The 13,972-nt window shown below is 52.9% G+C and overlaps 1 protein-coding gene across 1 annotated transcript in view; it reads left to right on the plus strand.

Annotated features, from left to right (window-relative positions):
• Nucleotides 1-13,972, plus strand: part of TSPAN11 (tetraspanin 11) — a 65,041-nt gene that overhangs the window by 21,341 nt on the left and 29,728 nt on the right. Inside the window, 1 exon segment of the mRNA XM_007469515.1 lies at nucleotides 5,044-5,138. Within this exon segment, the coding sequence (XP_007469577.1) occupies nucleotides 5,044-5,138 (95 nt within the window).

A 13,972-nucleotide genomic window follows, 5' to 3' on the forward strand; every position in this document is an offset into this window, starting at 1 on the left:
TGAATCCCAGCTTTGTTCTGCAGTCAGAGCTTTGGCCTGGAGACCCGGCGCCCTGAGGCTGCATCACCAGGCTGCCTGGGAAATCTGGGTCCTAAATGTGGACTTTGTGTGAGAGGGTGCACCCACCCTGGGGCTCCGCCCCACCCGCTCAGTTACCTCTGTTCAGACGCAAAGGGTAATTACAGGGTAATTATGCTGTGCAGGCCATGGACTTGGAGAACTGGAAGGGGCTTTGGAGAACACTGACTCGGAGTGTGGTCCCCAGACCAGTGGCAGCATCTGGGAGTCGGGTGACCACCCACCTGCTTCACCCAGGGTGGTCCAGGTTCAGCCCTGAAAGTCCAGCATCCCTAGCAATCCCTCAGTCCTGGGCAAATCACATAGCTGGTCGTCCTGCCCGGGAGTCTGTTCTCCAGGGTCCCACCCCAGTCCTGATGAATCGGACACCCTGGGCTGAGCTGTCCCTGTCGACCAGCCCTCCAGATTCTGATGCTCCTGAGAACGGCTGCCCCGCCCCACAGATGGGAAAACACACCCAGCGGAGGGGTGCTGCTTGCCTGAGCCTGGGAGACAGTGAAGGGACAGAGCCAGGAAGTGTCCAAAGTCAATCAGCCTATTTGCAGCACAAAAAGGTACTAATAAGGACCCAGACAAACTGCTGTGGTCCGGTCCGTAGGCAAGGTTCCAGATTCAGGGGCGGGCCCAGGAAGGGGCGGGGGGGGGCAGCAGGCCAGTTACAAGGCCAAAGAAGAGACATCCTTGGCTGAAATGGGGCTCATGACACTCCTCAGAGCTCAGGGAAAATGGTCCTGGAGGGTGATCCGAAGCCCTGGTTCCTCCAGTCCCTTGGTGGGGGAGATGGAGGTGGGGGAGAGATAAGGCCAGTCAGGCAGCTTGGGTTTGCTTTCCCCTCTCCAGGGGCTCCTGTGGCCATTCCCTCCCTCCTACCCGCCTGGTTCAGACCCCACTGTCCCTTTCTTGGACATCAGCACCAACTGTACCAACTGCTTAACTGGTCCCCAAGCACCCAGTTGGCCCCAGCCCTGCTCTGCCCCTGCCAGGGAACTCTTTCTGAAATGCAGGTCTCATCAAGGGACTGCCTCGCTGCGTGCTTTCCTGTGGTTCTCATCACTTTAGGACATGAGTCCAAGTTCTAGGGCTTAGCTGCTCACGATCTGACCCCTACCTACCTGTATACTTCTCACCCCTCCATTTTAAAACCTGCATCAGTTGGCCCCAAAGTGGAGACAGATTATCTACTTAGAATTCCTCTTCCTAATTATTTTCATCTTAAAAAAAAAAAGCAAAATTAAGCTTTTTGATTAATTTGATGATGTTTACCATATAGATCTATAATAGTACATGAATAAAATTTATAAATAAATATACATATTTATGGGGTGTGCTCAAAACATTTTAGTGATGGAGTGTACAGTTCAAAGAGCTTGTGGCCGCTGCCCAACATCACCACCCGTCTTACTGCCCCATCCTCAGTGCCCCTGCTCGCATGCTCTGGCAGACCTTTGTACCCACCACTCCATCTACCACATCAGGGTGAAGTTAGCTGTGGGTAACAGAATATTCAACCATGTACCTTAAAGAAGCTACAAGTTTTTTTGTTCTCTCATATAAACTAAGTCTGGAGGTGAGCAGCCCATGGATGGTGTGGCAGCTCCAAAATCATCTGAGAGCCAGGCTCTTTGAACTTATTGCGCTACACTTTTCAAATCATGCTTTCCAGCTCATGCCTCAAAATGGCTGCTCGAGCTCCAGCCATTACATCAGCATTCCAACCAACTAGAAGAAGGAAGGGGTGAAGAGAGACATGCCTCTCCTCACTTTAAGGATATTTCTGATTATTAGAGATAAAGAATGACATTTACTAATGATAAAGAGATTGATCCACCAGCATGATATCACAACTCCAAATCTATATGTACTACATAAAATAGCTGCAAAATATATGCAGCAAAAATGAACAGAGTTAACCAACAGTATAGCACAGGGAACTGTACTCCATATCCTGTAATAGCCTGTAATGGAAAAGAATCTGAAAAAGAATATATATATAACTGAATCGCTTTGCTGTACACCTGAAACTAACACAACATTGTAAATCAACTGTATTTCAATAAAAATTTTTTTAAAAGAAAAAAATGAACAGTTAAAGGGTGGATATACAAATTCATGGTCCTAGTGGGAGTCTGATATACTTTTTTCAATAGACAGTAGGAACAAGCAGACATGAAATCAGCGAGGATGTAGCTGTGAAAAGTGCAGTTACCAAATTTAACCTAATTGACGCCCATAGAACTCTGCTCCCTACAGTGACAGGATTCACCTTCTCAAACGCACACGAAACATACACCCAAAAATGATACCTTAAGTTGCATACACTGCTTCTGCTTCCGTGCCTTTTGCGAGCAGTTAATCCTGGCTGTACCCAGGAGGAAGAGAGGCTGGGAAGTGTCGTCTGCTCCAGGGGGCCAAGCACCCAGCTAAAATGGGGGATTCTTGTCCTAATCTAGAGGGAAGAAGAGGTATTAAGGAAGTCAGCAACCTCAGTCCTCCTTGCTCCCTTCCCCTGGCAGCTCTGGTCCTGAGAGCACTGCATGGTGGGTAAGAGCTTGGGCTGAGTCAGAAGCTCCTTGTTCTGTTGGGGCTTTGCCACTTACTTGCTCTGTGACTTGGACACAGCTTTTTTAACCTGTCGGAGCTTCAGTTTCCTTATCTCGCAAAAGGAATGGGAATAACCCTGCTTCATAGGGCTGTTGGGAAGCTGGAACAAGATCGCCCGTGTAAAGCACTTAATCCTGGGCTTGGCACGTAATAAGTGCTCAGTAAGTTAGCTGCACAGAGAAATTAAGTAACTTGCCCAAGGTCACACAGCCGGGAAATGACAAGGCTAGGTTTTACATCCAGGCATCTGGCTCCAAGCTGGTTCTGACACTTCTTTGGGGGCCTCTGCCAGCCCTAGCATAGGGCCCAACGTATGGTAGGGTCCTGTGTAAGGAGCACAGAGCAGGGGGTTAGGCAACCATTAGCCATGTGACTGGAGAGAGGTCATTTGAAAATGAGTCATAACTCAGACATGTATTAATTTCCTCATTCCTTCTGCAGAAGGTTGGATTAAGTGAGTCCAGAGGTTTTTGCTGTCCCTGACATTCCACAGCACCGTGGGCTTCTGTCTTCTCTACCCCTCAGGGCCGAAACTTTACCATTAGAAATATGTTTCTTTTGTTAAATCCTGTCATCTGCCTGAACTCTTTTAAAAATACAGTTTCCTTCAGAGGGTCCTGACCCCTTGGTTTGCAGGTCTAGAGAAGGTTCTGGTGCATGAGTCCAGTGGGCCCCGGCTGGGAGGGGAGGGCCAGGCAAAGGGAGAAGAGAATGCAGACAGGAGGAGCTGGGCCCCAAACAGACGGTCAGTTTACCAATGGCCCCGGTGGCCCAGAGGGTCCCTCGTCAGGACCTTGTGCACAGTGACCTGCACAATGACCGTGTAATAGCTCCCGGTCCAGTCGCCTGGCTGGCCCCATCTAGCACCGCTTTTTACACTTTTTTTATAGGGCTTCCTTTTTTCTCCTTCTGTATTTTTTCCACCACCCTACCTCTCAGACTAAATCGGAGAAAAATGGGTTTTGTCTTTTTTTACCAAGAAGACAAAGTCTTAAATTACCTTCTTCAAGGTCTGCAAATAGAAATCCCAAATAAGACAGCCACCTCTTCTTTTCTGTCTTCCTCTCGCCCTGTCTCAGGAGCCCATGAGCTTGAAATAAAACTCAGCACGGTGGCTCCAGGGGAAGGAATCTGGGCCCGGCCAGCACCAGCCGCGGAGAGGGGGCAGGGCAGTGGCGGGGGAGCCCGAGCAGACACTGGTGGGGATGGAGGAGGGGAGATGGAGGTGGGCAGAACCAAGGCCTGCTTGCTCTGGGTCTGGAATAAAAGAGGCCCCCTAAAGGGGACGGTTCCCCAAGGAGCAGCTACGCTCTGAGTGTCAGAGCGTGTGTGTGGGGGAGCCCAGGGAATGAGAAGCCCGAGGAGAGATCTCGGAGGCTGCTTTGGGATTTAGATGCAAACAGGATCACCGGGCACATGAACCCCCATCTTCTCATCCCACTGACGCCACGGTTCCCAGAGAGCCCACCAGCGGGCATCAGGACAAGGGGAAGGAGCATGGCTCCTGGGGCAAAGGCTAGGAATTTTAGGGCTGGTGCTCTGAGTTCTAACCCCTGCCACATGTAATATTAATAGCCAACAGTACAGAGCACTTACTCCGTGCCAGGGACTGTGGTCAGCACCTCACGTAGATCATCCCATTTCATCTGCAAGACAACCCTGCCACGTGGGCATCATTATTCTCTCCAGTACAGAGGAGGACACGAGGACGAGAGGTTACGTAACCACCCACATTCTCACATACCTTGTGACAGATCAGGGTTTAAACCCAGGGAGCCAGACTCCAGATCTTGTCATCCTACTGCCAAACCACTTGGTCTACCGACCTGCTTCCTCCTTTGGAAAGTCGAGGTGCTGGGGTGGCCTGGGGATCATCGAGGTCCTTTCCAGCACAGATGCTCTGATTTGGGGCTCATGCCTCACCTGCGCACGCAGAGGTCCTGTTCAAATGATACAGGATTCCACCGCAAGGCAGGCACGCCGAGTGTGTGTGTGTGTGTGTGTGTGTGTGTGTGTGTGTGTGTGCGCAGGACAGGTGAACTTGTGTCCTGCCACTCTGCTAAGACGGGGGAATTTTAAGAACACAGTAGCACAGTGCAAAGTCTGTAGGAAGACTTGCAGGTTAGTCCTGCATCAGAAGGGCCAGACCAAGATCCACAGGGCTAGAAAATTCTGCGTGGTTCACCTCCATTTTGTGTCCAATGACCTTGGCGTTTCTCTGCTCTTTGCTTGGGGCTGCACACCCCCAGCCTGAGAGTCCCCGGCCAGACGGGCTAGGATGCCCTTTGAAGGGAACCTCGCCTGGCTCTGGACCGGTGGGGCCGCCTCTGTGGACCCCTGGCCACACGTGTGTCTCCTTTGCAGGCCCAGCAACCATGGCCCATTACAAGGTCGATCAGGACGACTGGCTGACCGTCTACTTGAAGTATTTACTCGCCGTCTTTAACTTCGTCTTCTGGGTAAGTGAACCCGGCGCGCGCCACCCGCTTCTCCAGCACCGCGTGAGTCAGGCCGTCTTTGCTTTTTGTGAGTCATCGCTCTGGAGCTGATTTTTTCCAAATCAAAGACCACCCGTGGGCTAATTCTGCCTACTTGAAAGCAAACGTGTACATTTGCTACGGAGGGGGAACCTAAGACTCGGCTTGCAGGTTGGCGTGGAGTCTGTACCGCATGGCATCCGGGCATCGCAATGAGCTTGCGTCCCGGCCTCAGTCCGCAAGGTCTGGCTCTCCCTCCCCTGCTAACTTGCGGCTCCAGTGCCTGGCGGGAAATGTGACGGCCTCAAATGACTGCTTGTTTTCCTCCGAAGCCCATTTGCCTTTCATGATTCACATTCTCCAGGCCCGAGGCAGAGAAACATAAGTCCTGGGGGGCCCAGGGCTGCCTCTGTGCATCGGGAATGGTCTCTGTAGCGACTCTCCCCAGGGGAAACCACCCGGGCTAGGTCATCCAGGAAGAAAGGAGTCTGTCCACTTGAGGCAATTATCCAGATAATTGGTAGCAGAATACCGTCAGGTCCCAAAAGAGCCAGACACTGGAATGTGTCTGGAGAGGCAGAAGAGGGCTACTGGTACAGGCGTTGCCGTCAGCAGACAGGCTCTGCTGTAGGCAACTCACCTACGCTGGCCGAGCCTGTGCCCCCAGTTAAACGAAAGCTATTTGGCAATGACCAACCCGCTTTCTTGCCTAATATAACTTCCTTGTTCCCAACCCTTCTGCCTAGAAAAGTCTTTCGTTTTGTATGGCTCTCGGAGCTCCTTGCATCTGCCAGATGGGATGCTGCCTGATTCAAATCGAGTTTTGTTCAAATCAACTTAACATTTTTAATGTGCCTCAGTTTATCTTTTATTTTTAAATTTTATTTACTTATTTATTTATTTATTTATTTATTTATTTATTTATGGCTGTGTTGGGTCTTCGTTGCTGCGCGCGGGCTTTCTCTAGTTGCGGCAAGCGTGGGTTACTCTTCGTTGCAGTGCGTGGGCTTCTCATCGCGGTGGCTTCTCTTGTTGCGCAGCACGGGCTCTAGGTGTGTGGGCTTCAGTAGCTGTGGTTTGCGGGCTCAGTAGTCGTGGCTAGCGGGCTCTAGAGCTCAGGCTCAGTAGTTGTGGCGCACGGGCTTAGTTGCTCCGTGGCATGTGGGATCTTCCCGGACCAGGGCTCGAACCCATGTCCCCTGCATTGGCAGGTGGATTCTTAACCACTGCGACACCAGGGAAGTCCCTCAGTTTATCTGTTAATAGTGTATTTCACAGACGCCCTGAAATGGTGTATGTGAAGTGCTTAATTCCGTCTCTGCACACAGAAGGCATTCAATAAATGCAGTATTTTGGATATATTAGATGTAGAAGGCCCGAAAGTGCCAGCAGATCAACCTGCTGGTAAGGCAGGGCTGAGTTTCCTTGTTGCCATGGCAAAGGATGCACTCTCAGAAGCCTCTCAGAAAGGCGGAGGCAAAGCTGGGCTATGTTTGCCTTTTCAGATTCTTCCACTAAGATTAATGAAATTGCTTAATACTGGGAAGGATCATGGTATAGTAGTTAAGGATTGGTACACACAGCAAGGCAAGGGTTTAGAAGAGTCTTGGAGAGGTGACATACAATGCTATCTATTCAGAAGTTAAACAATCTGACGTTTGCTTAAATGCTTTTTGCAAAGTTCCTGAAACGAACAATGAACTTGTTTTATTTGCAACTTTTCTCTTCCTGGGCAAGCGTTTCCTGGAATAGGGAAGTTGTATGGATGAAGACAGTGGAATAATAAAGCCACAGTGATATGATCAGGTCATTGTGTGGGCGTAGATAGTTCGGATTCTCAGAGAGAAATCCAGTGGGTGTTTAAGATTCTCGCTGAGTGAGGACTTTTTTAAAAATACAGCAAGTCCCTTACATACGAACGAGTTCCTTTCCGAGAGCACATTCATAAGTCCAGTTTGTTCGTAAGTCCAACAGAGTTAGCCTAGGTACCCAACACAATCGGCTCTATAGTACTGTACTGTGATAGGTTTATAACACTTTTCACACAAATAGTACATAAAAACAAACACAAAAAATAAAGAAAACATTTTTAATCTTACGGTACAGTACCTTGAAAAGTACAGTAGTCCAGCACGACAGCTGGCATCCAGGTGCTGGCATCGAGTGAACAGGCAGGAAGAGTTACTGACTGGAGGAGGGAGAGGAGGTGGGAGATGGTAGAGCTGAAGGATCGCCAGCAATAGGAGACGGAGGAAGCTGCACTTTCACTCACGCCTCACGTGGATGGCACAGGTTCTGGTTCCTTGCTGGAACCAGATGCACGTTTGCATCTTTGAAAGCTTGCACCTGGAAGGTTTGTATGTAGGGGACTTACTGTAATAAGTGTGCTTTTCCAGCTCATAAAGTCTTATGTATCCACTAATAATCGATAAAATACTAAAAAATATAAGTAAGGGAAAAAAAGGCCCATATCTCAGGGTATTAGGCTCCTAGGGGCTGTAACAAAGGAGCATAAATTGAGTTGCTTAAGACAACAGAAATTGATTGTCTCACAGCTCTGGAGGCCAAAGTCAAGTCCGAAACTGAGTGTCAGCAGGGCCGTGCTCCCTCTGAGACTCTAGGTAGGAACTTCCTTGCCTCTTGCAAGCGCCTGGTGGGGGCGGGCATCGTGGAGTCCTTGGCTTTCGACTGCATCTTTCCAGGCCCTGCCTCAGTCATCACATGCTGTCCTTCCTGCGTGTCTCTATCCTTACACAGTTCTTCTTGTAAGGACCCACTCACATAGGATTAGGGCCCATCCTAATGACTGTACCCTAATTAATTACATCTGCAAAGATCCTATTTCCAAATAAGGTCACATTCACAGGTACTGGGGTTAGGACTTTAACAGATCTTCCTGGGGACACAATTCAACCCATAATACTGTCTACCCAGAAATGACCACTGTGGACATTCCTTCTAGGCTTTGCCCTGATCAGGACAACAGATGGTGGTGACCTGCCTCGAGGGGGTGACAGCGAGCATCAAATACTTGGGGAGAGTCAAGGGTTTTAGGAAGCAAAATTGACAAGATTTGGTCATTAATCAGATGCTGCCGAGAGGGCAGAGGTGTCTAGGATATGTAAGTCCATCCCCGCAGTGGGAGCCCAGGAAGGCAAGCAGCGTGGGGTCAGATGGCGAGGTCAGACGTTGGCGTGGTGCGTTTGAGTTGCCAGGAGACCATCTGAACAGAGATGCCCAGTGAGAGAAGTCAGCTCAGGGGTCTGGGTCTCAGATGGGCATCGTCTCCACCCCCATGGTGGTTGCAGCCACGGGACTGGGTGAGAACCCCAGGGAGAGCATGGGGGCTGAGAATTCAGGCAAGAGAGAGACATAGGAGTCCCAGATATCAGGGGTGCGTCCAGGGCCCACAGTGTCCCCGCCTGCCCTGTCTAAACCGGGAGAGACCGACCGGCACGCTGGACTGAGTGGTCTCCCCGGGGGTGGGGTGGGGTGGGGGTAGCAGCCAGAGCCGAGGGGCGGAACCAGGAAGACAGAGTCCCAGAAGCGGGAGACGGGAGAGTCGAGCGTGTTAAAGGCCTGGCATCTTGAGGCCTGGCAGTGGCCGCACAGTCAGTGGAGGCCATGGTGGGAGCGCTCTCAGGAGAGTAGTGGGCAGGGGGGTCGAGGGAGAGGGCGCTCAGTGTACACAACACCCTCTGGGCGCCCGGAGCAGAGGAGGCTTATCATGAGTTGCTCAGCCCAAGACCCTGACCGTGCGCGGGGGCCTGGGACGGGGAGCGGGCCGCAGGCGTAGTGACCGCCCGTGGGGTCCCTTCCACCTGAGCGGACCTGGGGTCTGTCAGGCAGATGGGCAGCAAGTGCGTCAGCCCAGCAACTCCCAATACAGACCTCCCTGCTTTGAGTTGAAAACACCCCTGCCGGGGGGCCTACTCGCCCCAAGTCCCCTCCCCATATGGGGGCATGTGGTCGGTTTCGATGGTCCGAGCCTCGGGGTCCCGGCATCCATCCCCTGGGTCCCCTGTGACCTCCGCAGTAGACATGGGGCAGACCCCCGGCCCGTCTCCTCCCGCGGCAGAGCACAGCCTCGCACGTTTGTCAGCACACAGCCCCTGGGAATCTTCAAGACGTCCCCAGGGAGGGGGCCTTGTCCACGAGGATCCCTCCCGCACAGCCTGGAGTCCAGCTTCTGGCTCTCCCGGCTGAGCCTCTCTTACAAGACTCGTGGCAAAGCCAGTGTCTGCGCTGTGCATGCTCCCCGCCCCCAAGCGGTCCCCACCTCTTCCCCCCTTCCCTGTAGAACCCATGCAGAGCAACAGGGAGGGTCCCCAAAGAGCCCCCATCTGCTGTCCACTGAAGCCCCTCCCAGTGTCCCCCCTGCACAGACACGGAAGGTGACCTGGATGGCAGAGGCAGGTTGATTGGGTGGACACTCACGCTTCCTTTCTCCCCCGAACAGCAGTCCTCCCACCTTGCTACACCGTCCAAATCCAGCACAGAGAGGGTAGGGAAGCCCAGGTCCTCCCTGCGGGGTTACGATGCCTGGCATCTGAGAGGTACTGCTGGATAACGACGTTCCGTGGATTATCCCCTGCGATCCGCAGGTCAACCCTGGCGGCTGTATCACTGTTATCTTCGTGTTACAGACAGGGAGCAGGTACACCCAGTTCAGAATCCTGCCCGAGGTCTTGTCGTGGCGATAAGGAAAGCTGGTGCTAACATCCAGGTATTCTGGTCAGTGATAATGGAAAATCTGTTCCATGGCATTTATTAAGCATGTGCTAAGTGCCAAGCCCTGTTGCGGACGCTTGGAATCCGTTCGTGGACAAAGCTCCCAGCATCCACGGAGCTTCTGTTGTAGGCCTTGCCTGGGCTGTGCGTCCACGCGCATCCTCCCGGCGCCCCGAGGCTGTGAGCGGCTCTGCGAGAGCCCTGTGTTACCACAGTGGAAGCAGCCTGCCCGAAGCCCCAGAGCTGGGGGCCCCTCTCCCTGACCCCTAAGCCGGTGTGCCTGGCCATCAGCTCTGACGTTACCCGCTGCCTCCAGCTCTGAGTCCCGCGTTTTCCCAGTGTCCCGGGTGCCGGGAAAACCTGGGCTCAAGTTCAGGCTCAAACTGAGACCCCATTGTCTGTTTGCCACGGAAGATTAGGTGCTGCGGACTGAACTGTGACCCATAGGGATTGAAGCCCTAACCCTCAATGTGACTGTATTTGGAGACAAGGCGTTTAGAAGGTAATTAAGGTTAAATGAAGTCACAAGGGTGAGGTCCTAATCCGATGGGATTGGCTTTACAACTAGAGGAAGAGAGCTCTCTCTCTAAGCCTGCCCAGAGGAAAGGCCATGAGGACACAGTGAGGAGACAGCCGTCGTCTGTAAGCAAAGAAGGTCCTCACCAAAACTGAATCAGCCAGCACCTTATTTGGAGGACTTCCAGCCTCCAGAACCGTGAGAAACAAATAAATTTCTGCTATGGCGTTTTATTAGGGCAACCTTGAGCAGACTAAAACATTAGGCAGATCACTTAATCTCACTGACCTCCACGTTTTTCATACGTTAAACGGGAATATCAGTACCTGTAAGAATTAAAGAAGAATATGTAGAAAAACCTTTCGCACAGTGTCTGGCACACACCTACCTGGTGCTTAGCTGTTATGCATAGCTATGCTATTATGATTAGACTAAGGGGCACGCCTCATCTCTAACCGCTTCCTATGTCCATAGCTCTGGCTTGGAGGCTTTGGGGATCATGTGACCCATATAAGAAATTCATGGAAGCATAAGAATTGCTCACATGAAGCACCATTCACGAAGCTAAGCTTACCCTTACCGTGTGCAGTGCACTCCGATGCTTTCTCCTCTATAGCGGGGTGGTTTGGTTTGGTTTGTTTTTTTTAGCACAGGTTACCACCCACCAAGTTTAGCTCACAGCCCTAAATGGTTACATCCCAAAGTTTGAAACACCCAGAGCAGTGAGATGGGGGGAAACAGCACCCCCTCCACCCCGAGGTGGGCAGGATTCAGGTGCCAGTCATGCAGTGCAAGGTCTTGGTGAGACTTTAAACCAAGTCTCCACCAGCTGCCACCATAGCACAATTTGAGGGTTATAAATCATCTTACACTCCAAAATGATTCTACAAGCACTCTGTCATTATCTTCATTCCCATTCTGTAGATGATAAAACTTCAGCTGAGATGATTGGCAGAGTTCTAGGTCAAGTCTGGGTTTTCTGACTCTGCGTCTGCTGCCCTTCCCATCTCCATAGACCACTGACTCGTAACCACAGCCTTAGACCCACCACTCTGATGCCTGTTTGGGCTCCAAAATGTCTCCAGGAGTCAGGGTTGAACCTGGATTAGGATGTTTTGATGGTGTGGACAGTTCAGACACGCAGAACATGAAGAATATAAGCAGAACTGTAGTATAGCCTCGCGATACACACCCGCATCCTGTATCTAAGCTCTGCCCCACCTCTGGACCCCTACCCCCCACTCAACCCATGCCTGCCCCCCATCCTTCACCATCACCCTGCCCCTGACTCCCACCCCACCCCCACCATGCAGTTCGATTAATGCAGAGTTGAACATGACCATCTCACTGGGCAGGGGCGGCTCCCTTGGATACAGCTCTGGATCAGGAACCAAAAACGCCAAAGCTTTCATGACCCTAAAAAAGAAAGTGTGAACCAAGCTTCCTATGCAGCCGCCTAGGAAATGCTTTACCTCCCCCTCCCATTTCCTACACGGGTCCCTACAGCTCCCATCACCCCTGCAATGTTGCTCTCTAATGTATTATTTTAATTAGCTCCTTGGCAGTGTTAATAATCAAAACTTTTCCAACCTCCCAGGAGCTACACAGGCTGTGGGAGAGCCAAGGAAGCAGCGGCTCCCTTGCCTGGGGTTGCCTTGCCTCCGGAAGCTCTGTCCTGCCCGGGGCGCTGGCTGCAGTGTCAGCCCCTCCCTCAGGGGCCAGTGGGGCTCAGACTTAGGGGTCCCTTAGGGGGACACGGACCAAGACAGTGTACACAACACCCTCTGGGCGCCCGGCGGTGATGGAGGACTCGCCCGACCAGGGCAGTGAAGTGGGTTGAGAGCATCCCTCCAGGGTCCCCGGGGAGGGCCTGGTAGGGAATAGCCTCTGCTCTCCCCGCTGCCGAGGGGAGAAGCCTTCACTCTGTTCACCATCATCCCACTGATGGTGGCCTCTGCCCACCTCCTGGGACAGATCATCTGAGAAAGGACAGCTGAGGGGCCCCGTGGCTGGCGTTTCTGCTGCATCCCTTCTTAAGGTGCTGTGAAGTCGCAGGACCCCGTGGTGTCTGGGCATCCTGCCTCTCTGTGCTTCAGCATCTGCTGGGGGACAGGCCCCTACTCGGGGGGAATGCACGTCTGGTCTGCCCAGGGCCACGGTGGGGAGACCGGTCCTGGAGGAAGCCTGTGGTGGCCACTCTGAGCCGTCCCCGCTGCAGCCCAGACACCCCTCAGCTTGCTTGGGGGTGTCCGCAGCCGAGTGGGTGAAGGGGGCATGAAGTGGACGTCAGGTTTCTTGAGTTCTAGGCCCCCGGCCGGTCACGGGTCCTTGGAAAAGTCACTGCTCTCTGGGCCTCAGTTTCTTCATCCGGAATCTAAAAGGGTTAGACCTGACTCTTTCCTCTGCCCCCTTCCTCTGTCCCTCCTCCTTCCATGGGGAGTGACGGGGCATCTGTCATACGTGGAGGGCTCTGCTGCAGATGCTAAGATGAGTGAGGTTTAACCAAGAATCTAGAGGGGGAGGCAGACAAAGTACCGAATGCAGCAAACACGCCGTGACGCCTGTAACTGCAGAAACCCGTGCTGGCGGGGACTAGTAGGGCAGACAGGCTGATTTGCTGGGAGCGGGGTGGGGACAGCGCCAGGCAGCATCCCTCCGGGTTCTGAGCTGCGTGTGGAAGAGAACAGGTGATCTGAGTCCACTCCCAGCCCCGACCCTCAGTAAGTCCCATGAGATGTGCCCGTGTGATGAGGAGACTGGCCCTTGCTGTCCCTGCAAGAGAGTGAGAAGTCCAGAGTGGCGACCACGGGGGTCCTGGTCTGGGCCGTGGTGGTGCCGTTGATGAGACTGGTGGAGGGGCGGGGCGCGGAGGACAGGGGTGGTTCTAACTGGGTGAACATTCATCCAGCCCCCAGTCCTTCCCAGTCCAGGTGGTGCTTAGCGCCTGGAGGCCCCCAGCCAAACACTTAGGGGAGTGGACTGCACCACCACCTGTGCGACCTCCGCCCCCTCCCCATGCCACGGGCGCCCCGGCACTGCGGGCAGAGAGCACTGCTGCCCCGGGGTCCTCCCGTGTTGGGAGCCCCAGTGTCCTGGGCCTGCTGCACTGGCCGGTCCCCTCCCCGATCCCAGCCCAGAAGCCATTAAGCAGCCTGACGAGGAGAGGAAAACCCTGCAATGACTTTTGCACTCTGCCTGCTTTCCCCTGGGTCTGACAAGCAACTTTTTGGCCATGTTTCTTCTCTATAAATGGGCCGTTCCTAAAATTGCACGGCCCTGGGTGACCTGCCCGCCCCTCCCGGCCTGCCTGTGTCCTGGTTGGTAAGAAGGCCAGCTTCACCCTCTGCAGGGTTTTCTGGCTGATTGGCTACAGGCTACGGTTTTGAAAAATGTACTTAATATTCCAAAGAAATCCAACCCAGTTTCTGTAAAGAGCCAAATACTGTTGAATCAACTCTATGCAAATAGCCGTTGCACAGCTCAGCAGGGTCATTTGGCTCCGGCCCCAATCGGTCTTCTGCAGGGCCTCTTCCGCGGCTCTTTCTGCTGACCCGGCATCCCTGAACCG

Source organism: Lipotes vexillifer, unplaced genomic scaffold (genome assembly GCF_000442215.2).
Source record: "Lipotes vexillifer unplaced genomic scaffold, Lipotes_vexillifer_v1.1 scaffold395, whole genome shotgun sequence".
Classification (NCBI taxonomy): Eukaryota; Metazoa; Chordata; class Mammalia; order Artiodactyla; family Lipotidae; genus Lipotes; species Lipotes vexillifer.